Genomic DNA, 26,968 nt, shown 5'->3' with positions numbered 1-26,968 from the left:
AAGCATCACCCTTTCCCCGTGCCTTGCCTGTATAATTCTGATTGGACTGTTAAGAATTTATTGACATTTTCTGAGTTGAATCCAAAGACCTATTAAATACTTCAATAACATAATACGTTTATAAATATTTATCTACTGACATAAAGCACATTAAATTAAAAGGACATGGTTACTGACTCTTAAACTTGGTCACTTAATAAATGCTATTGGGCTGTTGAGGATTTTTCCATTGTTCCATTGTCAAACAAAAATAACGGCTTAACGGCTGCCAGTAAAACATCTCCCGGTTTCCAAACGCAGATGCGTATCCCTTTAATTTGCAGTGGACTTGTGGATACAGCACATAGAGGGGCATCATTGCAAAGGAATGCAGAAAACTATGCAAAGTTTCCAAAAGTAATCCCCACACTTTGAGAGGCTGCACATGTCAATCCATGGCAGGGTTCCATGCTTGCTGGCTGTCGTAAGAGCCTACGATGTAAAAGGGAGAGTTGGGAACAGCCCCCTATTAAGTAGCAGATTGTGTAGAGTCTTCCCACTTGGAAAAAGGCTTCTTATCTGGGACCTCCGCAAGAGGAGCACTGAGTTTTCGTCTGTGCTTAGGCTACTTGATTCTCCTCAAGTTAAGCTTTTATCCATCATTAGGCAGAAGAGGCATATCCAAAGAGGCTTTACTTTTTCATATTCTGAGACGAGAGACAACACAATTTCCACAGGTCAGTATTGAATTAATTGAGTATGGAATGGACTATTGCTTAGGCTCTCTGAGAGGAAGATGGGGAGCGTGAGGTGAGTTGTGGTCATCCGGAGACCAGGGAAGTAGGCTAGGCTATCCCAAGATTGGCCTCTGGGCAAGTATTTTAGCATTTGCATATTGTTCATTTGCCTTATCATCACGGTGTCATGTTGGTTTGAAATTAAATATAGCCCATAATTATAGCCCAACAACCATGACGTAAATGCCGTGCGTGTTGGAATATTTGACTGCTTCTTCGTGTAATAGTGTATGTGATGTAAAGTAGAATTTAACTTGAGAAGAAACAACATATTGATTACTTGTTAGCGTATTCAGTGTTCGCTATAACACTTAACATCAACATGCAATGCAATGCTGGATAAAGATAGTCAAGTTTTTTTTAATCGTTTGCATCTGGCGCACCTGCATTCTGGCGCCTTTGAACCTTCTATTTGGATTTTGTGTTGGGAGACCACGGAATGCTATGCATTGTGTTTTCATAGGGTTTGTACAAGTTTGTGAAAGTTATGGTTTTTGTGTCTTGCTAGTGAGGCACAGCATTTCCATCTCCATCAATTATAATGTATTCCTCAAGGCACGTTTTGATTTAGTAGGGACAGCCTTTTTGATCAGATACTACAGCAGGCTCACTTATCCCATAAAAAAGTGTAGACCTACCAGGGACTATTTTCCATTGGTAGCTGTGAATTTAAACCGCATTGAAAGTTAATTGTGTGTTTTTGAGGATAATTTTAATGCTATTTAAGATGGAACAGTATGTTAATTTATAAAGCCAATGCAGTTGGACGTTCAATGGTCTTGCCATTTGTCTTTTATATTAACTACCCACTCTCAAAGAGTGTCATATCCTAAGTATCCCCTCCCTTGGACTTTTTTTTACATTCTGTTGCTGTACAAAGTGGCATTGAAATGTATTTATTGAGATTTTTTTTCCATTGATCTACACAAAATACTCCATAATGTCAAAGTGAAAATAAAAATTCAATACTAAAAAAAGGAATTAAAAATGAAACACCTGGATAGTGCAATATATGCCCAGTGTTCTTTTCAAAATTCTTCAAGCTCTGTCAAAGTGTTTAGGGATCATAGATTTTCAAGCAGATTGAAACATTATTTCACCAGAGTGAGTCCATGTAATTTATGTGATTTGCTAAGCCAAATTTGACTCCTGAACTAATTTAGGCTCGCCTAAAAAAAGGGTGAATACATTTGCAAAATTTTAGTTATTAAATCTTTATTAATTTGTTAACATTTGTATAATTTTCCTTTCACTTTGACATTATGGGGTATTTTGTTTAGATCAATGACAAAAAAATCACAACTAAATTTTTGTCAAACCCACTTTGTCACACAACAAAAAATCCAAGGGGGGTGAAAACTCATGATATAATACCCACTGTATGTATAAGAGTAGGCTAATGGATGATAGGACATCTGCGAAAAGGTACGAAAATGTATACACTCACTACCGTAAGTCGCTCTGGATAAGAGCGTCTGCTAAATGTCTAAAATGTCAAATTTTGCTTGTGGTCATTAAAGGTAGACTGTGTGTTGAAGGATGGCGCATTGCTGAGATCCGTGTGTAATTGCCCGTGCCTTTTGTAGCCTCATTCATGTTCTGCTGAGCCAGAGAGAAAGAGCGAGTCGAAATGAAGATAAGGCTGTCTCTGGCAGCGGCTGCCTTCCTTGCAGTGCTACTATCCTCCGTCGAGGCTCAAGGTAAAGTTACCCCTCACCCGCTGTCCTGTCCTCCCTCCCCCTCCAATGTTCCTACTATTAATTAAACACATCTGATCCGAATGAAAATTGTGCAGCCCCCCCCATCTCTGTAGCTAGTTGTATCCGTTTTTTAACTCCTTAAGGTGAAATTACAATACTTTCACCAATGCATTTTTATTTTATGAATAAATGTTTGCTGAAATAAAATGTCTACAGTATTTGTATCTCATGTAGGACTTTGCCTATGGGCCTATTTCATCGGTATGGATTCTTGTATTTTTGTTGTTTGAATAGGTTGGCTATTTCATTTGTCTTTTGATCCAATTTTCTCTGCCTATTCATTGTGACAGGTTGAATCAACTCAAACAAGTAGCCTAGGGTAGGTAGGCTAACCTTTTACTTAGTTGTCACTAGTTACCACAAACACAAAGTCTTACTTCTCACTAAAACCTTGCCTATTTCTAAAATGTATATTCTTAAAATCTAGTTTGAAACCTAACCATAACCACACTGATAACCGTATGCCTAACTCTAACCTTAAATTAAGACCAAAAAGCAAATATTTGTTGTCATGAATTTTTACAATAGCCCATTCAGACTTTGTGGCTGTGGTAACTAGTGACAACCCCTACACTTCCAAACATCACACTTTAAACTTTTGAGTACAGTTTATGGAATGCACAATTATATTTTTTAATCTAAAACTGGTTCAAATTGATTTTAAAATCTAAAAGTTCAAAGTGGAATACACTTTTAGAAAAAAGGGTTCCTAAAGGGTTTTGCGACTGTCCCCATAGGATAACCCTTTTTTGGTTCCAGGTAGGACTTTTTGGGGTTCCATGTAGAACCCTCTGTAGAGGGTTCTACATTGAACCTAAAAGGGTTCTAGCTGGAACCAAAAGTGGTTCTTCAATCGGTTCTCCTATGGGGACAGCCGAATAACCCTTTTTGGTTCGAGATAGCACCTTTTCTTCTAATGGTGTAGTAGGCTAGTCTGGAAATTAGTGAAGGGGCAACTCCCTAAGCATGATAGTTGCAGTGAAGTCTTTCTTGCGCTAGGAGGGGCACTTGCTTGACATTTTCTTTTATAGGACTTTGTCATCAGTACCTAGTTCCTCGAGCAGGCCCAACTCTCTGGTGGAGGGAAGAAATCTGTTTTTAAAAAAGTTAAGTAATGATAAGGAGCCAGATAATGATAAGGAGCCAGATAATGATAAGGAGCCAGATAATGATAAGGAGCCAGATAATGATAAGGAGCCAGATAATGATAAAGGAGCTAGGTAATGATGAAGGAACAATTTAATGATAAAGTAACAAGTTAATGATAAAGGAGCTAGGTAATGATAAAGGCGCTAGGTACTGATAAAGGCGCTAGGTACTGATAAGGGAGTTAGGTAATGATGAAGGAACTAGGTAATGATAAAGGAACTAGGTAATGATGAAGGAACTAGGTAATGATAATGGAACTAGGTAATGATGAAGGAACTAGGTAATGATGGAGGAACTAGGAAATGATGAAGGAACTAGGTAATGATGAAGGAACTAGGTAATGATGAAGGAACTAGATAATGATAAAAGAGCTAGGTAATGATAAAGGAGCTAGGTAATGATAAAGGAGCTAGGTCAGCATGTTAAATGTGCAACCAGAAGGAAAACAATTCTAGACCACCTTTACTCCACACACAGAGACGCGTACAAAGCTCTCCCTTGCCCTCCATTTGGCAAATCTGACCATAACTCTATCATGATAAAGGAGCTAGGTAATGATAAAGAGGCTACAGTAGGTAATGATAAAGGAACTATGTAATGATAATGGAAGGTACAGTAGATAATGATAAAGCAGCTAGGTAATGATAAAGCAGCTAGGTAATGATAAAGGAGCTAGGTAATGATGAAGGAACCATTTAATGATAAAGTAACAAGTTAATGATAAAGGAGCTAGGTAATGATAAAGGCACTAGGTACTGATAAGGGAGTTAGGTAATGATGAAGGAACTAGGTAATGATAAAGCAGCTAGGTAATGATAAAGTAACTAGGTAATGATAAAGTAACTAGGTAATGATAAAGGAACTAGGTAATGATAAAGGAACTAGGTAATGATAAAGGAACTAGGTAATGATAAAGGAACTAGGTAATGATAAATGAGATGGGTAATGATAAAGGAGCTACAGTAGGTAATGATAAAGGAGCTACAGTAGGTAATGATAAAGGAGCTACAGTAGGCAATGATAGAGGAACTAGGTAATGATAAAGGAGCTAGGTAATGATGAAGGAACTAGGAAATTATGAAGGAACTAGCTAATGATGAAGGAACTAGCTCATGATGAAGGAACTAGGTAATGATGAACTAGATAATGATAAAGGAGCTAGGTAATGATAAAGGAGCTAGTTAATGATAAAGGTGCCACGTAATGATAAAGAGGCTTGGTAATGATAAAGAAGCTTTGTAATGATAAAGGAACTAGATAATGGTAAAGTAACTAGGTAATGATAAAGGAGCTAGGTAATCAAATCAAATTTTATTTGTAAGAAAACGCTCAGCGCCTGAGGCGGCCTCCTAGTGGCCGGGGATTTTAATGTAAGGAAACTTAAATCAGTTTTACCTCATTTCTATCAGCATGTTAAATGTGCAACCAGAGGGAAAAAAACTCTAGACCACCTTTACTCCACACACAGAGACGTGTACAAAGCTCTCCCTCGCCCTCCATTTGGCAAATCTGACCATAACTCTATCATGATGAAGGAGCTAGGTAATGATAAAGAAGCTACAGTAGGTAATGATAAAGGAACTAGGTAATGATAATGGAAGGTACAGTAGATAATGATAAAGGAGCTAGATAATGATAAAGGAGATAGGTAATAATAATGGAGCTAGGTAATGATAAAGGAACTAGGTAATGATAAAGGAACGAGGTAATGATAATGGAAGGTACAGTAGGTAATGATAAAGGAGCTAGGTAATGATAAAGGAGCGAGGTAATGATAAAGGAGCGAGGTAATGATAAAGGAGCGAGGTAATGATAAAGGAGCTAGGTAATGATAAAGGAGCTAGGTAATGATAAAGGAGCTAGGTAATGATAAAGCAGCTAGGTAATGATAAAGGAGCTAGGTAATGATGAAGGAACCATTTAATGATAAAGTAACAAGTTAATGATAAAGGAGCTAGGTAATGATAAAGGCACTAGGTACTGATAAGGGAGTTAGGTAATGATGAAGGAACTAGGTAATGATAAAGGAACTAGGTAATGATGAAGGAACTAGGTAATGATGAAGGAACTAGGTAATGATAATGGAACTAGGTAATGATGAAGGAACTAGGTAATGATGGAGGAACTAGGAAATGATGAAGGAACTAGGTAATGATGAAGGAACTAGCTAATGATGAAGGAACTAGATAATGATAAAAGAGCTAGGTAATGATAAAGGAGCTAGGTAATGATAAAGGAGCTAGGTCAGCATGTTAAATGTGCAACCAGAAGGAAAACAATTCTAGACCACCTTTACTCCACACACAGAGACGCGTACAAAGCTCTCCCTCGCCCTCCATTTGGCAAATCTGACCATAATTCTATCATGATAAAGGATCTAGGTAATGATAAAGAGGCTACAGTAGGTAATGATAAAGGAACTATGTAATGATAATGGAAGGTACAGTAGATAATGATAAAGCAGCTAGGTAATGATAAAGCAGCTAGGTAATGATAAAGTAACTAGGTAATGATAAAGTAACTAGGTAATGATAAAGGAACTAGGTAATGATAAAGGAACTAGGTAATGATAAAGGAACTAGGTAATGATAAATGAGATGGGTAATGATAAAGGAGCTACAGTAGGTAATGATAAAGGAGCTACAGTAGGTAATGATAAAGGAGCTACAGTAGGCAATGATAGAGGAACTAGGTAATGATAAAGGAGCTAGGTAATGATGAAGGAACTAGGAAATTATGAAGGAACTAGCTAATGATGAAGGAACTAGCTCATGATGAAGGAACTAGGTAATGATGAACTAGATAATGATAAAGGAGCTAGGTAATGATAAAGGAGCTAGTTAATGATAAAGGTGCCACGTAATGATAAAGAGGCTTGGTAATGATAAAGAAGCTTTGTAATGATAAAGGAACTAGATAATGGTAAAGTAACTAGGTAATGATAAAGGAGCTAGGTAATCAAATCAAATTTTATTTGTAAGAAAACGCTCAGCGCCTGAGGCGGCCTCCTAGTGGCCGGGGATTTTAATGTAAGGAAACTTAAATCAGTTTTACCTCATTTCTATCAGCATGTTAAATGTGCAACCAGAGGGAAAAAAACTCTAGACCACCTTTATTCCACACACAGAGACGTGTACAAAGCTCTCCCTCGCCCTCCATTTGGCAAATCTGACCATAACTCTATCATGATGAAGGAGCTAGGTAATGATAAAGAAGCTACAGTAGGTAATGATAAAGGAACTAGGTAATGATAATGGAATGTACAGTAGATAATGATAAAGGAGCTAGATAATGATAAAGGAGATAGGTAATAATAATGGAGCTAGGTAATGATAAAGGAACTAGGTAATGATAAAGGAACGAGGTAATGATAATGGAAGGTACAGTAGGTAATGATAAAGGAGCTAGGTAATGATAAAGGAGCGAGGTAATGATAAAGGAGCGAGGTAATGATAAAGGAGCGAGGTAATGATAAAGGAGCGAGGTAATGATAAAGGAGCTAGGTAATGATAAAGGAGCTAGGTAATGATAAAGGAGCTAGGTAATGATAAAGGAGCTAGGTAATGATAAAGGAGCTAGGTAATGATAAAGGAGCTAGGTAATGATAAAGGAGCTAGGTAATGATAAAGGAGCTAGGTAATGATAAAGGAGCTAGGTAATGATAAAGGAGCTAGGTAATGATACAGGAGCTAGGTAATGATACAGGAGCTAGGTAATGATGGTAATGATAGGAGCTAGGTAATGATACAGGAGCTAGGTAATGATACAGGAGCTAGGTAATGATACAGGAGCTAGGTAATGATACAGGAGCTAGGTAATGATACAGGAGCTAGGTAATGATACAGGAGCTAGGTAATGGTACAGGCGCTAGGTAATGGTACAGGAGCTAGGTAATGATACAGGAGCTAGGTAATGATACAGGAGCTAGGTAATGATACAGGAGCTAGGTAATGATACAGGAGCTAGGTAATGATACAGGAGCTAGGTAATGATACAGGAGCTAGGTAATGATAAAGAGGCTTGGTAATGATAAATAACTAGGTAATGATAAAGGAACTAGGTAATGATAAAGAAGCTGGGTAATCAAATCAAATTTTATTTGTAAGGAAAACGCTAATCCTGAGGCGGCCCTCCTCGTGGCCAGGGACTTGAATGTAGGGAAACTTAAATCAGTTTTACCTGATTTCTATCAGCAGTGCAACCAGAGGGAAAACGATTCTAGACCACCTTTACTCCACACACAGAGACGATTACACAGCTCTCCTCTCCCCCTCCATTTGGCAAATCTGAGCATAACTTTATCATGATATAGGAGCTAGGTCATGATAAAGCAGCTAGGTCATGATAAAGGAGCTAGGTCATGATAAAGGAGCTAGGTCATGATAAAGGAGCTAGGTCATGATAAAGGAGCTAGGTAATGATAAAGGAACTACGGTAGGTAATGATAAAGGAGCTAGGTAATTATAAAGGAGTTAGGTAATGATAAAGGAGTTAGGTAATGATAAAGGAGTTAGGTAATTATAAAGGAGTTAGGCAATGATAAAGGAGCTAGGTACTGATAAAGGAACTGCGGTAGGTAATGCTAAAGGAGCTAGGTAATGATAATGGAAGGTACAGTAGATAATGATAAAGGAACTAGATAATGATAAAGGAGCTAAGTGAGGCAGCACAAAGTACCGGCTGCCACAAAGCACGGGTACAAAACAAAACCCGGCGTACACCAGCTGGAAGCGTACCAACCTGACAATAAACAATTTCACACAACAGAGGGTTATATACACGATAAGTAATGAGGAAATGTAAACAAGACAAAACAAATGGAAAATGAAAGGTGGATCGGCGATGACCGGTGACAACGACCGCCGAACGCCGCCCGAACAAGGAGAGGAACCGACTTCGGCGGAAGTCGTGACAGTGTAGTAGATAATGATAAAGGAACTAGATAATGATAAAGGAACTAGGAAATCATACAAGAACTAGGTAATGATAAAGGAGCTAGGTAAAACAATTAAGTGAAGGAAGTAACACATGTTTTGCCTGTAAGGGATGTAATAGAGTAAAAATGCTAATACAGTACTAAGTAAAAATGAACCGAGAACTCAATTGTCTCCTCTATCATTTGGAGAAAAAGGGGACTTGATTTTCCTTCTTGTCTGATGGAACAGAAAGACAAAATATGAGTGTCCCTAAAATTATTTACCAAAAACTGAGAAAAACATTCTTCAGAAGCTTCCATGACCATTCATATAAATTACAGATTACAGCACTGCCTTCTCATTAAATCAGGCTATAATCAGGCTATAATATTCTGTTAGCATATCATATAGACCCCGTATTTTTTAAGAGAAGGCCTCTCTTTTTAGGAGACTGTAGCCTACACACTCCGACCTTGATGACCAGAACTAGAGGTCAAAAACAGAATTCATAGTAGCACCCACCCCCCACATTGGTAGGTTCCTTGTTGAATGGCTTGACATGTTGAGACCAGGATGCTCACTGACCAAATCTTGAACTACTTGAAAAAACCAGAAACAAAGAGAAAGAGTCATAACTCCAACAAAACTTTTTGGCCCATCATTGAGGTTTGTGTGTTTGTGTGTTTGCGTGTGTTTGCGTGTGCATGCCTTTGTGGACTGTGTGTACATGCGCGTATGCCTGTGCTTGCTTGTGGTGTGTGTGCTTTAATTAAGAGCTTCGTAACAAAGAAAATGTGGGTAGTACTGTATGGTTTTGATGGGTCCATTTGGAAACAGAGAAGGAGCAGACCATGGCCCTTGAGTTGATCTGCCAGGTTGGTGGTTCTCATTTTTGATATCCTGTACTGGACAAGCTTCGCTCAGGTCATTTGCTGTGCAAATTTGCATTCAATTTGTCCTGAGTCATGGCTTTTCAACAATATTTTAGAATGATATTCTTGATCTCCACAAGCTTCCCTTTATTTAGAAAACCCTTATTTAGACTAGAACCCCATACGTACACTGCTATGCACCACTGCACTATCCACTGACACATTATCTTGTTATAGTTAATCAACAAGCAGATTAATCTTAAACCACTACTCATACTTATCATTTACTGTATTTGTCATTTTAGACATCTTTAGACATTCTGTCATTCCTATATAGGCTATTTAAAAGGATACTCATGGATACCATTTTTATGTCTCTGCATCCAGTATGAAGGAAGTTAGAGGTAGTTTCTCAAGCCAATGCTAACTAGCGTTAGCGCAATGACTGGCTACTAGCATGCTAGCAGTTACCATAGACTTACAGTCATTGCGCTAATGCTAGTTAGCAATTGCACTGATGCTAGTTAGCAACTTCCTTCAAACTGCCCGTGGAGACATACAAATGGTATCCATGGGTTCATCTGACTCTGGGGAAGTAGATAACGGCCTTCACTGCCAAAGGCATCCCTTTAATACTTTACTCTTGTTAATGCTGTTTTCTCTTAATAGCCTAACTTACTTAAACCCATCCCCCAACAGACGAATATCATTTTAAAATATTTCTAAAATATGTTCTCTGGTCCGTCTTGTACATGGAAACTTTTGTCCGGTTCCTTAAGTTGTTATAAACAACTTTTCATGTACATGTGCATGATCTTCAGACAGTCCATTCACTGTGACCAATCACATTTATGGTTTGTTTTGCTTTTCTATTTGATTTGTGTTTTCCTAATATATTTTTTTCATTGTGGATTCTCACTACTTAGCGCTAGAGGGGTTGGAAAAGATGTACCCAATGGTCTTAAATGGCGTTGTGTATTCTTTTAAGAGGTTTGCAATGGATGGGAGTCATACACATGGGTCAATCAAAGCAACAATGTACTGAAGGCTATGTATGACTGCATGTCGGCCTTTACACAACCATGGTATATGAGGTATGAGAAGACTCCATTGTAAAATCCATTTCCACAAGTTTTATGAAAGGCATATGTTTTTGTCAGGTGACTCAGTTTAGGCATGACCTTATCAGCATGCAAAATGTTAGTTAGTCAATGTAAACAAAAGTCATTGTGCCCGTGGATATTTTTTTGCCACCCTTTGTTATTCTCCTCACTATATTGTATGTGCTTGAGTTGTTGACTGTGGTCGGACAGCTCAAACGAATGTCATTTTTCTCCAAAATGGCTGCTCGCATCTCAAATGTTATGTTGCCTTGTCACCTCTTGCTGTTTGCCCCAACAATGAATCGGATAACTTCAACCTTGAAGTGTTGATTGTTGGGATATGTGTTACCTACACCTTATGTTTAATCATAAATACATTTATTTTTGCAAAAGCTGGAGTTAACATTTGCAACTTTTTTTTCACAGTTGAACCACCTTCAGACTTGAGATTTAAGATTTTAAATGAGAACACAGTACAAATGACATGGAATGTTCCACTAACACGGATAGAGGGATTCAAGATACAAGTGGCCTCAGACACAGGTGGGTGGTCTGTTTTTCTGCAGGCCATCTCTCTCAACTTCACTGCAACATTACCTGTGTAGCAAGCAATCACTGCCATTGACATGACAAAACACCTAGATTTCCTGTTTTCACCAATTCATTATGGGATCCACATATTAAACATTTCATGCACTGAACTCCTAAGATTGTTAAGGCATAAATTGCTTGATTTTGAGATTCAGAATTGTTAATTTCCTTAACCCTTAACTTTGAACTTTGAACTGTATTATTTCCATAGACGAACCAACAAAACATGTATCCCTCCCTGCCACTGCCACTAAGACCTCCATCACAGATCTGACACCAGACAAGGACTATGTAGTAACAATCATTGCATACTCTGGGTCAGAGGAAAGTTTGCCCATCTCAGGACAGCTCACAAGTGAGTCGTTTACTTTCACATCTTATGTAGACTATACTGATGAATGAAGTGAGTCACTTACGGTCACAGACATTTGTTTAGTCTACTGGTGATTGATTCAGACTAGAGAGAGGAATGACACTGAATTACTGCATGGCCTTTATCACAGAGACTGCATCCCAAATGACACCCTATTCCGTATGCAGTGCACAATTTTTTTGGGACCAGAGCCCTATGGGCCCTGATCAAAAGTAGTGCATTTTATATGAAATATGGTGCCTTTTGGGACACATCCCGCCCCCCGCCTCTTATTTCAAATCAAATTGTATTTGTCCCATACCGTGATATGTTTACTTAAGAGCCCCTTCCCAACAATGCAGTTTAAAAGTAAGAAGATTATCAAATAGATAAAAAGAAAAGAGTAACATAATAATATAACAATAACGAGGATATATACAGCCTATATACTAGGAGTACCAGTACCATGATAGTGTACTGGGATACAAGGTAGTTGGGGTGATTGATTGACATGTAAGTAAGGGGTAAAAAGCAGAAAGTCCAGGTAGATATTTAATGAACTGTTCAGCAATTTTATGGCTTTGAGGTAGAAGCTGTTCAGGAGCCTTTTGGTCCCAGACGTGGCACTCTGCTGCCACTTGCCGTGTGTTCGCAGAGGGAACAGACCATGACTTGGTTGGCTGGAGTCTTTGACAATTTTTAGGGCCTTCTTCTGACACCGCCTGGTATAGAAGTCCTGGATGGCAGGGAGCTCGGCACCAGTGATGTACTGGGCCATACACGCTACCGCCTGTAGTGCCTTGCGGTCGGATGCCAAGCACTTGCCGTATCAAGCGGTGATGCAGCCAGTCAAGATGCTCTCAATGGTGCAATTGTATAACTTTTTTGAGGATTTAGTCTACTGGTGAATGATTCCAAATGTATAGAAAGAGGAAGGACAATCCATGGCCCTAACACAGAGGCAACCCCTCTCCCAAGTCTAACAGTGATTAAAGTATGCTGTAATGTAATATGAACTGCTTGGTGGGGAAGCCTCTTTGGCACCGGTCCTTAGTTCTGATGCTAGAGTCCTAAGCAGCCCAGTCCGGGTCTTTAGAGATTACTGAGAAAACTGCCGTAACTAATTGCATCAGTCCATTATAATTTGGGAGCTGGCTTCGCCTGCCTGCTCGTTGTGACCCCTAATGGATTTTATTTTATTAGAGACAACCTCATCAAATGTATACACAAAGTATATCTTTATGTATAAATTTGAGAAAACATCCCCCCCCCCCATGCTACTAGTTGACTCTTTCACATTAAGGTGTTGTGGGTAAGGTTAAATATATTTATTTGTTGTTTTTTTTACTCACATTGTTCTTTGTCTCATTGCTTGTGTTTCAGTCCAATCAAGTGGCACAGCACAAGGAGGTCCCAGGAAACCACAGGTCACAGACTCAGTCAGTAAGTCCATTGCGTCATTGTCCTTTTCTTTTTCTGACACTTCACAGTTAACAACATTTTCCAGTTTGTTCATAGGCTTTTTAAAATTGATCTTATTGTGCCTGTTCTCTTTCCGTTGGTGTGTGGTCGACAGCACAGTAGAGGGAGTTTCCACACATTATTCTATTCAATGCCCCATTGTATAGCCAAATCTGTTTTTTTACGATATAAATCTCGAAAATATAGATCATGACGTTGCTGCCTATCATAGTCAGGCTGTCAATCATGCTAAGTGAAGGAGTTTGCACATGCTCAGTGTGGGGGTCAGTGGTGTGGAGCTAACACCTGTGTCAGGGGGCAGGACCTGGAAGAGAACACAGCCAGGTTGAGAAAAGTGGAAACCGTTATGGATACAGCTCTTTACAAGAGCTCTGTGGCCTCCCCCAGCATGCTTACTGCTACTTGGAGAAAACCTCTCTCTCAGACGTTATTTCTATCCTGAAGGCATACCTTGAAAATACCCTCCAGGTAACCCCCTATTCACCCACTGTACCTTCACTGCACCTTTCGTAGTGTTCCCAAAGACTGTACCCGCTATGAGGGCTTACATCTCAAAGTATCACCCTAATAGTTTATATAACCATTTGAGCTGGATGGTGGCTGCTGGGCTTCTATCAATCAGATTATTCTTGACTGCACTGTTGATGCCACTATCCCTAACCCAGTATCTGGTCTCGTGAGGATGGTGAATGACCACCGGCCCGTCAAATAAAAGTCTGATGAAGAGCCTGATGAATACAGTGCTGGTTTTGGTAGTGGCAATGGTATTCTGTCAAAAGGGATGGCTATAACATCAACATTTTTATTGCATTCTTTCTTTGTCACCTTAGGGTCCTATCTGAGCATTTGCATTTGCCAATAAGAAATATTAATTGATTTTCCATAGTTCCTGTCTAGTATATGAGTGTTAAGAGGGTAGTTGTCCTTGTTTTCTTCATACAATAATGTTAAAACGCCTGGACCAAAGTTTGCACCTGGAGGCTACTTTCATTGTTCACTGTATATATTTGCCCAGCAGCACTCTTCACATTGTTTTCTTTGGTCAATGATACAGCTATCGGGGACTTGTAAAGCTACGGAAACAGGACATGCTTCTCCTCAGCTCAAATAATTTGCCTCTCCCATTTTTTCCAGTCTATGCTACTTTTTTTCATTTTCCTTCTTCTCTCCTTCTCTCTACCACTCCTTCTCTCCCAGAGTGCTCATTCAGTGCTGTCACAGATTTGGTGTTCCTCGTTGATGGTTCATGGAGCGCTGGAAGAGACTTTAAATACATCCGTAACTTCATCTCCGCCATGGCGGGTGCCTTTGAGATTGGGGAGGACAAGACCAGGGTGGGCGTGGTCCAGTACAGCACTGATACCAAGACAGAGTTTAACCTCAACCAGCATGTGAAATGGGGCGAACTCCTCAGAGCCATCAACACACTGCCTTACAAGGGTGGCAACACCATGACAGGTACTTACCCATCCCATGTACAGTACCTGGTTATACAATACACAATCATAACATAATACTAACTGACAAAGCCGTTCGTCATTAACAACTCTCTGAGGTTGGTAGAGTGAATCAAATGAACAATGTTATAACCAAAAGGGACGTCATGCCACTTTGTTACAGGTGAGGCCATGGACTATTTGCTGAAAAACGCATTTACTGAGGCAAACGGTGCCAGGAAAGGCTTACCGAAGGTGGCCATGATTATCACAGATGGGAAGTCTCAAGACCCTGTGGAGAACATCGCCAAGAAACTTAAGAACATGGGGGTGGAGATCTTCACCTTGGGTATGTGACTACAGGCTACCTTTCTGTCATCTAACCCTGTTTATGTCTTACTGATACTGCTAATCCTGTCTATATATATTCTACAGTCATGAGAGTAAATTGACGTATTCATATCACAACGTAAAGGATCCTGAAACCTACAAGTTAGAATGGTATGAAATGTGTTTCACACATTTTGACCATGTTGTCATTCTTTCCAACTGAAGTTATGACATGGCCTGTTGAAAAATGTATATATTCCATAGTGAATCCAGCTGGTTGTTCTTAAAAGTGGAAAAGAAGGAAAGACCTCTTGCTTCATTTCATATCTTTATAGATCACTTGTTTTATTCAGTATAATAAGAACCTGAGAAACTATGCCTCAATTAATTCCTACATTCGGAATCATTTTCATGTGCCGCCATTGACTTTAACAAGGAGTGTTTGGACTTTATTGGTTTTAACTATGAATGAGTAAACCTTCTGAAACTGTCGGGAGATCAGAATTACAATGGTGATATGGAACATTTTCCCCAGTTTTTATAAGAGACCATATACATTTTACACCACTTTTTTGTTCTTTGTCCAATTTAGGGATCAAAGGAGCAGATGAGGACGAGCTAAAACAAATGGCTTCAACCCCCTACAGGACCCATGTCTATAATATTCTCAACTTTGACCTTATCAAAAATGTGCAGAAAGAGCTCATTACCCATGTGTGCTCGGGGGTGGACGATCAACTCAACTCGCTCGTCAGCGGAGAGGAAGGTAAAATGCAGTTTGACGACTCAAATGTTGGAAGTGGTTTTGGCGTGGATAAACTTTGAAGAAATTATTAGAGATGAAGGAATTAATGGGGGTGGATCAAAACTTTTCCAGCTAGGGAGAGGAAGATCACTTCCTAACAAATTCCCCTCGTGATTTCTTTGTTGTGATTGTTCATTTACAGTTATTGAACCAGCATCAAACCTCAGAGTCATGGAGATGGCCTCCAAGTCTATGAGGGTGACATGGGACATTTCCTTTGGAGATGTCTCGGGTTACAAGCTCCAGCTGATCCCCATGATGGCCGGCAGCAAGCGCCAGGAGCTGTACGTAGGCGCCAGCCAGACCTCAGTGATGGTTACGGGCCTGTCTCCAGACACAGAGTACCAGATCAGCCTGTTTGCCCTCAAGGGCCTGACCCCCAGTGAGCCCATCATAACCATGGAGAAGACTGAGCCAGTCAAAGTGTCCCTTGGTGAGTATACTCTACAACAATATCTTAAACGCATGCTGTATGTCAGTCATTGTTGTAGTTATTCAGTGTCTGATTTTGTCATGACATGACAGATATGTTTGTGTCCTCTTCTAGAATGTTCTCTTGGAGTAGACGTGCAAGCTGACGTTGTCATTCTGGTCGACGGCTCGTACAGTATCGGACTGTCCAACTTCGCTAAAGTCAGAGCTTTCCTGGAGGTGCTGGTGAACTCCTTTGACATCGGACAGGACAAGATTCAGATCAGCTTGGTTCAGTACAGCAGGGACGCTCACACTGAGTTCTACCTGAACACCCACCACGACATGAGCGCTGTGGTCAACGCCGTCCGGACGTTCCCCTACCGTGGCGGTTCCACCAACACCGGAAGGGCCATGACCTATGTCAGGGAGAAGATCTTCTTGACCAACCGAGGATCGCGGCCAAACGTCCCCCGCGTCACTATCCTCATCACAGACGGGAAGTCGTCCGACTCCTTCAAGGACCCGGCCACCAAGCTGAAGAAAGCAGACGTGGAGATCTTTGCCGTGGGCGTGAAGGACGCTGTGAGGTCTGAACTGGAAGCCATTGCTACCGAGCCTGTGGAGACCCATGTGTACACCGTGGAGGACTTTGACGCCTTCCAGAGGATCTCCAAAGAGCTCACCCAGGCCATCTGCCTGAGGATTGAGCAGGAGCTCCTCAATATCAAGAAGAAAAGTGAGTAGGACCCTCTCTATATCTGCATGATGTAGTTATTTCTGTTAGTCAGTAAACCCATGCCAACTGTACTCAAGTGAAGATAATGGTTAACAATAATAGTAATTAGGTGGGTTTTTGGCATATCCCACTCCCCCTGAGACCCCCTCGGAGAGTGGGGTCAAAGCCAGCGATCAGCCATTATTGATAGCGATCCTGGAGCAGTTAGGATTAAGTGCCTTGCTCAAGTGCACATCGACATATTTTTCACCTCGTTGGCTCTGGGATTTGACCCAGTGACCTTTTGCTTACTGGCCCAACTCTCCAAACCGCTAGGCTACAGTAAGTAAAGGAATTTCTGAGCTAAATAGAATTTCTTGCAAACAAGAAATATGGGGGACATTTGTGTATGCCATATATTCTCAATGGAGATAACGGCCCAGCACCCAGTATTTCTAAAGTCTAAGATGTTAATGGAAGTGTCTTAGATACAGTATGTTTGCAATACAAAAATAAATGCTAGCATTCTTTGAATTACATAGTAAAAGTAAATCCGGGGCACTTCAATTAATATGATATGTTACTTTTCGTATGGTATGTATTCATTTGTGGAAGGCCATCATCCATGTGACAAATTACAATTCGTATGATATGTTATGAATTGCAGTTCATACAATATTTTACGAATTGCAATTCATACAATAAGTTATGAATCAAAACGTATGATATGTTACGAATTCCAATTTTTTTGCTTGGCTAGGTATTAGGGTAAAGGGTTAAGGGTAGTGTTAAGGTTAGGTTAGCTAGCATGCTAAGTAGTTGCAAAGTAGCTCAAATGCTAAAGTTGTTTGTGATGAGATTCGAACAGTGTGTAAAGTGTGAAGATAGCATCTGGCACAGACAGTATCATACACAGCGCCATATGGCAGCAAGCAAGTAGCACAGATTTCCGATGTATAACTTACATCCGAAACATTAGTCGCTTTTTACGTTTTTGATTTCTTGATTTTGAGCAAATAACCATGTTTTGAAATACTATACATGAGTAATTTGATGAATTGGATGAATTGTGGCAAAAATGTTCACCTTTTTAAATCTTTTTTTTTTACACTTTACTAATCAATGTAGTTTTGATCAACTGCTTCTATTTGGACAATTCGGAAAGAATAACTCTTGAAAATGACTCCACTCTACCTTGGTCTTGTTGGTCCATGACCTGAGAAGTAGAAGAGAAAATTGTATACAACATATGCTTGCAATTACATCTGTCACAATACTCTTTTCCAAAGTTATCATCTTCTGTTTAGCAATGTGTTACACACATGTAAAAACTCTTGCCCTCTCAGGGCAGTAAAGATGACTTGCATGTGGAAATATAATACCAAATATTAGTCGCTCTGCATTACATGGCCAGTGTATTGCGTAACTCACACAAGGTTTGGTTACCCATGATATATTCCTTACATAATAATCTATTATGACAACATAAATAACTGTACACATAGAAAACAATACACTAATGGAATAGAGATGTTTGAGTGTTATTGAGGCTCCATCCCAAATGGCACTTGAGTCCCTATACAGTGCACTACTTTTGACCAGAGCCCTATGGGAGGCTGGGAATAAGGTGCCTTTTGGGACGCATCCTGAGTGTTGTGACCTAACGTGTAGTCATCTACCATCTCCTCCAGGCTTACTCCCACCGAGGTTGTTAACTTTCTCTGAGGTTGCCGCCAGGAGCTTCAGAGCCACTTGGGAGACCGATGCCCTCAATGTCCTGTCCTACCTGATCCAGTTCAGACCTGCTGCTGACGTCAACGGGGACTTTGTGTCCATGTCCTTGCCCGGGGACATGCTCACCACTCTGCTGCCTCACCTCACGCCCCTCACCCACTACGAGGTCAACGTCTTTGCCCAGTACACCGAAGGAGACAGCTTCCCTCTGAATGGATTCGAGACCACACTAGATGGTCAGCACCGTCAGACCAACAGATAAAGAATTTGATGCCAATGCCTTAACTTCTGTTCTAATATTTGTATAACCTCTAAATTCCTTATAACCTCTAATCCCACCGTCTTTGTTGCAGAACAAGGACCAGTGCGTAACCTGAGGGTTTCAGAGGAAACGACAGACAGTTTCCGGGTGTCGTGGGCAGCAGCGCCAGGGGCGGTGGTACGGTACCGTCTAACCTACGTACCAGTCAGGGGTGACAGCACAAGACTAGAGACAGCCACCGTCGGCGATGAGACCACCATCGTGCTGCCAGAGCTCTTCCCATTGACAACATACCGCGTGATGGTGGCTGCAGAGTACCAGTCGGGCACTGGTGCTGAGATGAAGATCGATGGCACCACCAAAGAAGGTGACTAGATCTCTGCTTATGTAACAGGCATCTCTGTGCTTGCTTAATAGTATAGCTTTACATCGCAGTCCCTCACTGTGCTCAGACTAGGGCTCCTCTGCCTTGCAACGTCTTAGCCAATTATGTTATAGAAAAGCTATTTGAGACCTTTCATGCTGGGGACTGAGGCTAGGAATCCTACTCCCTTATACCATCCCTCCTGGGGTGTGAACTGAACATGCCTGCCTTTTGTTTCCGACAAAGTGTTCATTTTTTTCAACTTCGTGTTCTACTGAGCTAATTTTCCACCCCAAATTACTGTGTCATTAGATTTTTGGCAGAAAGGCATCACAAAGTTGTTGCAATCTAAGGGGGGATTTTTTTCGATGCACGGAGGTGTGTTTGTGTGTGTGTGTCCAGTAATGCTGTGGTTTACAGCGTTGGAGCCAAAGGAGCAAGGGGAAATAAACAAAAATGTACTCTTATTCACCACGGCAGCCACATTCTTCTGAGTGATTATCAGCTCTCAGAACAGTTAGTGCCCATGGATGTTCCAGCTCCTTTAAATAAGGCAGCTGTTTACTTCCAGAGCCTTTGAAAGGGTAGAATGTATCCCAGCCTGTGCCTCTTTGGCATTCACCACCCAGCTGTTTCAGAGATGGATTTGTGTTTTTACCTCAATCTTCTTCACAATGTTGCCCTTATTGTGCTATCCACTGCGTACCTTTCCAAAAATCTAAAGGTTTCTGTAATTATATGACTTAAGATTTGCATTAATGAAGACTTGTGGTCTTTACAATCTGTCTTGTCTCACAACAGACTATAATCAGGCTATACTGGACACCTCAGCTAATTGGTCATATGCCATAGCCTACACACAACAACTTCAACTTTGATTGGCTCCTCATTGACAGTGTGGCTTTTCCCGCCTCTTCTCTCCCAGCGCTGGGATCTCCTCGTGACCTACAGGTCTTTGACCAGACCGTGTCCACCATGAGGCTTTCGTGGGCGGCGGCACCGGGCCGCGTCCTCCAGTACCGTATCATTTTCAGTCCGTCGGCGGGTGGCGAGAAGAAGGAGGTGTCGGTGAAGGGAGGGAACACCAACACCCTTCTGAAGGACCTGCTGCCTGGCACGGAGTACGATCTGGCGGTCAGCGCACGCTACTCCTCTGGCCTAGGAGACCCTCTGGAGGGGAAAGGAACCACACTGGAAGGTAAAGCAGAGAGTTGTTTCATTGGAGTGCAGCTAGAGTGGTGTTTGTGAGACAAGGGCGGATCCCGAAAAACAGTTATTCTCACAAAAACGTGTGTATAGTCTGAACGGTTTGAACTACAAGCTATTATGACCCCACTATGATGAGCTGTGACTTTCACGAACACGCTCTGCTTTGCTATATAATGTTCACAAGCCACACAAAAATCGTTAGAAGGTAAGGGGTTAGTCTACATAGAAGATCATAGGAAATCTGAGGACATAATGTCTATAATACTGTAATAAGCTCACATACACTACCAGTCAAAAGTTTTAGAACACCTACTCATTCAAGGGTTTTTCTTTATTTTTTCCTGTTTTCTACATTGTAGAATAATAGTGAAGACATCAAAACTATGAAATAGCACATATGGAATCATGAAGTAACCAAAAATGTCTTAAGCAAATCAAAATATATTTTATATTTGAGATTCTTCAAATTGCCACCCTTTGCCTTGATGACAGCTTTGCATACTCTTGGCACTCTCTCAACCAGCTTCACCTGGAATGCTTTGCCAACAGTCTTGAAGAAGTTCCCAAATATGCTGAGCACTTGTTGGCTGCTTTTCCTTCACTCTGCGGTCCGACTCATCTCAAACCATCTCAATTTGGTTGAGGTCGGGGGGGTTGTGGAGGCCAGGTCATCTGATGCAGCACTCCATCACTTTCCTTCTTGGTAAAATAGCGCTTACACAGCCTAGAGGTATGTTGGGTTATTGTCCTGTTGAAAAACAAATCATAATCCCACTAAGCCCAAACCAGATGGGATGGCGTATCACTACAGAATGCTGTGGTAGCCATGCTGGTTGAGTGTGTGTTGAATTCTAAATACATCACAGACGGTGTCACCAGCAAAGCACCATCACACCACCTCCTTCATGCTTTACCGTGGAAAATACACAGGCGGAGATCATCCGTTCAACCACACCACGTCTCACAAAGACACGGCGGTTGGAACCAAAAATCTCCAATTTGGAATCCAGACCAAAGGACAAATTTCCACCTGTCTAATGTCCATTGCAACTTTTTTTGTTACTTTATGATTGCATATGTGTTATTTCATAGTTTTGATGTCTTCACTATCATTCTACATTGTAGAAAATAGTACAAATCAGGAAAAACCCTTGAATGAGTGGGTGTTCTAAAACTTTTGACCGGTAGTGTAGCTGATGTCACAAACGCCACATAGTTGTTACTGACTAGCTGGATATTTAATTCCAACTGAGATTTTTTTCCCTCTACTTTTAGTATTCGTATAAATTTGTATCATGTTTTTGCTTGGCAGACCTTATTGTTCATTGACATTTGTCAATAAAACTCATGAATGCAACTGTTTATGCCAAATGTTGTGTTCTACTTGTAGCCCTGGTTGTCCTGAAAATAACATGGTATACAACTTCAATGTGAGGCTAAATCTAAGGGCAGAGCAAGCAGATGAATGAAGTAGCGAATTTCAGCTTTTTCACTGTGCGAATGCCTGGGACCAATTGGGTTGGAGAGGGAGAGGGAGAGAGAGAGTCAGCGAGTCAGCCATCTGGTTTTCCTATAGCTGTTTTAGTCAGCTCAGCTCCATCCCTCTGGAGGCTGGAGATCATGTTGTGTGCTTGTGTTTTGGCTGGCGGTCAAGCTGGTTGCCCCAGATCGCTGCCACAATAACACAGCTACTGTATCACACCCAGTGGTGCTCACCTAGTTCTTTACCTGCCACTGTGGCCCATTTTCAATGGAATGGACTTTGAAGTAGCATCAGAGCTGACATAAAGCAGAACCACTAGGCGATATTAGACTGTTTTGGCAACAGTCACACTTGCAATGCAGTAGGAAGGAGCAAAAGAGGAGTCTTAAACGGAGAACATCTCATCCCTTTTGCCTTTTCCACTGAATCCTTCCCTTTTACATTCATCAAAAAAATGCCAAGAGCTTGACGTTAGCCAGCCTTCCGTCTCCAGGCTTTGCACAATGGTGCATATTTGACTGGACCTTGACTTGGTGTGACTGGGAATGGGCCATGGTCCTTGAACGTGTCTGAGCTTGTCATGGATGCCGGGGCGACTGGGGGAGGCCCCGGGCCCCCTGCTGGCAGAGTTTCTTCTCTCCTGAGTGACGTGGAGGAGTCGCAGAGTCTCTGAGTTAGTTAGTTTTCTGACACAGCATCTAGGACTCTCTCTGCTTTCGCTCACGCCGCCAAGCCGACACACACTGATCACTTTGTGCTAGGCTCCACTTGAAGGCTAGGGACTCAACCACTGGGAAGAACCTATGGTATGTTTCCATTCCCAACTGAAAACAGTGGAATTACTGGATTTGGTGTGTTGCAATTTCTCCCACTGTAACAATGTTGCGTGAATTCCTAAAACAAAACTGAACCGTAGTGATATATTGTAGAAGGCATGTACTTTAATGATGAATATGTACAGTATCTAGCTGCAAGTCCTTATAAACAGAGCAAAATCCAATAATGTTGGCCCCAGTGAGGTAGTGGGGATTTGGAGTAAATTTGACCAGGAGAGTCCATGTTGTGATTATTTGTCAGGCCCTATGCCTGGACACACTTAAGGGGTAGTGGACCCTCGCCCTGCGGCCTGCGTCCCAAATGGCACCCTTGTGCACTGTATAGGAAGTAGGGTGTAATTTTGGCCGTACCCTAGGCCTGCCTATGGGGGTGACCGTTTCTGTGGAGCGTCCAGTTTGACCCGCAACACACTGCAGCACAGCTCCAGTCCCTATTGGGGGAAAAGGATGACTTCTGACTTGGAGTTCACATTCCTTTTTAAATCGACGGAGCACACTGTATATTTTCCCCCTACTAATTTAATATTTCGATGTGGTAGGAGGAGGACAGAATAATTGTAAGAAAACAAATGAAAAAGGAAAAGTGGTGAGATAATGAATGTTAAAGACAGAGGCGGCGTATGGAAAGTGTTACCTGGGAAAATAATTCAAAGCTGTGCAAACGCTGGCCGCCTCCATACTGAGCACTCACCATCCACTTTCATCAGGGAGTGGTGATGACGAGGAGCCCAGACTGCCGGGAATCAAAAAGAACCAAAGCGAGGCATGGAAATTGAATCAACAACGAGCATAAAGGAGGTTGCAGGCCTAGTCAAGAGGTGGTTTACTCTTACTGGGACTCTGGTTCTGTAGCTATATACTGTAGTTGTCTTCCTTTAGGATAGATAGCACCTTAGAATCCACCCTCGCAGTGAGCTGAACGTTTCCTCCCTCCCCTATCTGGCATTTGTCAGAGTTTATAAAGGATTCAAGCTGCTGTTGACTGATCCTCAGGGATGCCGTGAAGACAAACATGTAGTGGGCAGACTGCACTTCAGGACAAGCACTCTCCCTTCTATTGGACCAGGGTCTAAAGAATATGAAAGCAAGGTTCAAACCTCAAACATTAAAGCTCCAGCTTGTTTTGACTGTGGTACTGAACTTTTAGGCTCTTTTGGCGTAATATCAGTGGTGGATACAAATGCACAGCAGATTTCTCCGACGGTTAGAGTTTTGTCTTGAGTCTTGAGGAGATTGCAACGTGCTTGATATGTCAATTCTATTTAGAATGTCAAAGGCCTGAACAAAATCAATGCCGCCTGGTGTTGGAAGGCTACAGTGAGTGCAGATAAAATAGAACAGAACAATAGTGTATATATTTTGTTACATTTCAACAATTGACTCATTTGATTGGCTTAACATTGTTATTCAATGTTATGCAGGCAGCCGTAAAATCACATGGTTGTTTATTCAGAAAATATTCCAAGCCAAAATAGTGGATTGTTTTTTTTGAGAGAAATGGTAAGTGTAGTGTTTAAAAGAAAGTGAGTTGAATTTACTGTGGTTTTGTTCAGTTTTGCCTTATAATAGGGTTGAGTGGGTTTCAGGCCGGGCCGCCGAGCGCCAGATTCCCTGCGAGAGCAGCCTGTGGCTTGATATTTAGAAAACCTCCAGACTCCCTCCCAGACATTGAAAGTGAGAGCCAATGGCAGTGGCTGCTGCTGTGCCTCTGTGGTGGAGACGGAGAGCCTGCCCATGTGGACTGAGGCAGTACATGTCCAGTAAAATGAAGGAAATTAGATTTCAGCCGGGACTGGAATGGGTTGCTTCAGATTATATTATGTTTGATAGATTCTTTTTGGCGTGGCAGTTGGAAAGACTTTTCCTGAAATCAGACGCAGCTTACTTGTTGATCTATAAAATTAAACACATGCTTAAAGTTAACATCTCTCCCTGTACAATTCTTTGTCAGGAAAAAAAACAAATCTTTCTTTCCCCCCTGAGGTATAACAGTACTTCCATATGTTTGTTTTTCAATATGAAAGAGGACACATGTTCACATGTTGATTTGATGGGGCACCGGACGTTTGCGTTTATCAGTTAGCTTGTTTGGCTTCAGTGGTAAGATGAGAAAACGACAAAGGGTAATGGTTTAAGTCAGAATCTGCTCGATGTGCTCGTGGTGGCATGGTTAGATTGGTCACGTGTCTTACCAGTAAATATCCACCAGTAGTCCTGCTCTGGGCTATCCTAAAACGATTAAGAGATTCTGTCTCGGATCCACCACACTATGAACCGAACACAGGTTTTGATGATTCATGAAAATGTAATCTTGTATCCGGAGAGTAATACTGGCTGTGGTCCACTATAATCGGTTGACTGTGCAGTGCACTATCCATTACAATCCCAATATGTCCATTGGCAGAAAGTGAAGTGTTGTATGTCTAATGGCTACTCTCTGTTACATTGTAGTTACATTGTTTAGTTAGATCACTCGACCAGACATGTTTCATTATTATCAAAAACAGACAGAGTTTGGACTACTATGCAATGTTTTACCTCTATTCAACTCATGACCAATGTGGTGAGTTTGTTTTGCATCGCTCGGTTCCCAGGGTCGGTGAGCTATCGCCCTTTAGGAGCAAACTCCGCCCGGCAGTGGCACAGAGTGATGCAAAACGAATGCGCCCAATGTAGCATATACAATGGCGATGCAGATAGTCACCGCCATTCACAAACCCCAGTCATGTCTTTAGTCCCTATAGACTGCTGGCTCTGTGCAGCATAAGCTCCACGTGTCTCTTTGCAGTAACATGAGCCATATGTTAATGAAACACATCTATATGTGAAGGCAAACAGGCTTCCCTTGTCTGCTTTATCAGTTAGGAACAGTGGTGAGAACCCACAACATGACCACGCTCTCGCATAGACACATAGCTCCTGTCAGTGTCCTCCCTCCCTCCATCCATCTCTCCATCCATCCAGTATATGAAGCAGATGTGCACTGTTGACCTTTAGTTTATTGGGAGTCTCCTATAAGTCAGCCCATATGTCACAGGTCCAGTCGGAGTGCGAGGCATGTTTGTCATCCGAGGTAGATATGTGGTATCTCTGCTGCCCTTTTGCCTTTATAGATGTGACTAGCTGTTTAACTATGCTGTCCTCTGGACACGGGTTTCAATGCTTTCCATTTTGAGTAGTGCCATTGGCCAGATGCAGTCAGTCAAAATGGATGCTTAGATACAGCTGGGCTGTGGGGATTTGTCAAAGGCACTGAATTTCTATGTTGTTTGCAAAAGTGCATATTGTTTACGGTTCTAAGCACCCTTTTTACTTGTTTATGCAAGATGATTTAGAGTTGAGCATTTTCTCTTCCTTTACTAAGAAGTGCATAAGGGCCTCTCCGGATAGTGTGGTGGAACGTTCATTGACTCTCATTAACCAACCATTGTATCCCGTATCCTCTCCCAAATCCTCACCCAGAAATCTGATCTTTTTTTCCCCTTTGTGTTTGTTTCAGAACTGGGCTCCCCCAAGGACCTTGTCACCAGCGACGTAACGGACACCAGCTTTGCTGCGTCTTGGACGGCTGCCCCTGGAAACGTGAAGATGTACAGGATCCGCTGGAAGTCTTTGTACAGTGACGAGTCAGGGGAGAAGACGGTCCCTGGAGATGTCACCAACACTGTCCTGGATGGTCTGACACCTGAGACCCTCTACCAGGTGTCTGTCGTGGCATCCTACGGCAGAGGAGACGGGGACCCACTGACTGGACAGGAGACCACCGATGGTAAGACTTATTACACATCATCCTCCGTTCATTCTGTCTGTGGCCAGGGAAGGCTCTCAGTGTTGGACGTCAGAGGTGGACACAGTGGCAGCATCCCAAACTGCAACCTATTCCCCATATAGTGGAACACTTTTGACCAAGGCCCATATGGTCCTGGTCCAAAGTAGTGCACTAAGTAAGGAATAGGGTGTCATTTGGGACACAATCAATGTCTCATCACTGCTAGGGATTACCAAAGTAATGAGTCACTGAAGTGGTGCTAGTTGTGGCGGTTTGGATGTATCCATGAAGCATTTTGTAGATCTGTCGAACGGTTTGAAACTCTCCTTGGGCCATCACATATATTTTCATACAATAGCACTATGCCAGTGCCAAGATTGAGATTTTTTTTAAAACAAATTGATAAAATATGAAAATATTCCATTCCAGTGCTCATCATCCTCACTCTCTGGAACTATTTTGTCTTGGTGTCGGGTATTTTGGAAAAAGGTCATTTCTAAGACTCCCTTTTAAGCTGTGGTTTGCAGTGGAAAGCCGAGGTGGTGACAGTTATTATGCATTATGTGTTCTAGAATCTAAGATAACCTTACTTTTGTGGAGGGGATTTTAA

The 26,968-nt window shown here is 41.6% G+C and overlaps 1 protein-coding gene across 8 annotated transcripts in view; it reads left to right on the top strand.

Annotated features, from left to right (window-relative positions):
* Nucleotides 1-524: 524 nt before the first annotated feature.
* col12a1b (collagen, type XII, alpha 1b) overlaps nucleotides 525-26,968 on the top strand; it is a 96,466-nt gene continuing 70,022 nt past the window's right edge. For all 8 annotated transcript variants that reach the window (XM_042300641.1, XM_024377783.2, XM_042300644.1 and 5 more), the window contains exons 1-14: nucleotides 525-716; nucleotides 2,363-2,476; nucleotides 11,003-11,119; nucleotides 11,379-11,522; nucleotides 12,903-12,962; nucleotides 14,199-14,459; nucleotides 14,622-14,786; nucleotides 15,360-15,533; nucleotides 15,715-16,005; nucleotides 16,120-16,722; nucleotides 18,393-18,671; nucleotides 18,789-19,064; nucleotides 19,987-20,259; nucleotides 26,089-26,358. In XM_042300641.1, the coding sequence (XP_042156575.1) occupies nucleotides 2,407-2,476; nucleotides 11,003-11,119; nucleotides 11,379-11,522; nucleotides 12,903-12,962; nucleotides 14,199-14,459; nucleotides 14,622-14,786; nucleotides 15,360-15,533; nucleotides 15,715-16,005; nucleotides 16,120-16,722; nucleotides 18,393-18,671; nucleotides 18,789-19,064; nucleotides 19,987-20,259; nucleotides 26,089-26,358 (2,983 nt within the window). In that variant the 5' untranslated portion in view covers nucleotides 525-716; nucleotides 2,363-2,406. The remainder of the gene's footprint in view (nucleotides 717-2,362; nucleotides 2,477-11,002; nucleotides 11,120-11,378; nucleotides 11,523-12,902; nucleotides 12,963-14,198; nucleotides 14,460-14,621; nucleotides 14,787-15,359; nucleotides 15,534-15,714; nucleotides 16,006-16,119; nucleotides 16,723-18,392; nucleotides 18,672-18,788; nucleotides 19,065-19,986; nucleotides 20,260-26,088; nucleotides 26,359-26,968) is intronic.

This window comes from Oncorhynchus tshawytscha, linkage group LG18, assembly GCF_018296145.1.
Source record: "Oncorhynchus tshawytscha isolate Ot180627B linkage group LG18, Otsh_v2.0, whole genome shotgun sequence".
NCBI classification, from domain to species: domain Eukaryota; kingdom Metazoa; phylum Chordata; class Actinopteri; order Salmoniformes; family Salmonidae; genus Oncorhynchus; species Oncorhynchus tshawytscha.
The sequence above is the reverse complement of the archived record's forward strand: the minus strand, read 5'-3'. Positions and strand labels throughout refer to the sequence as shown.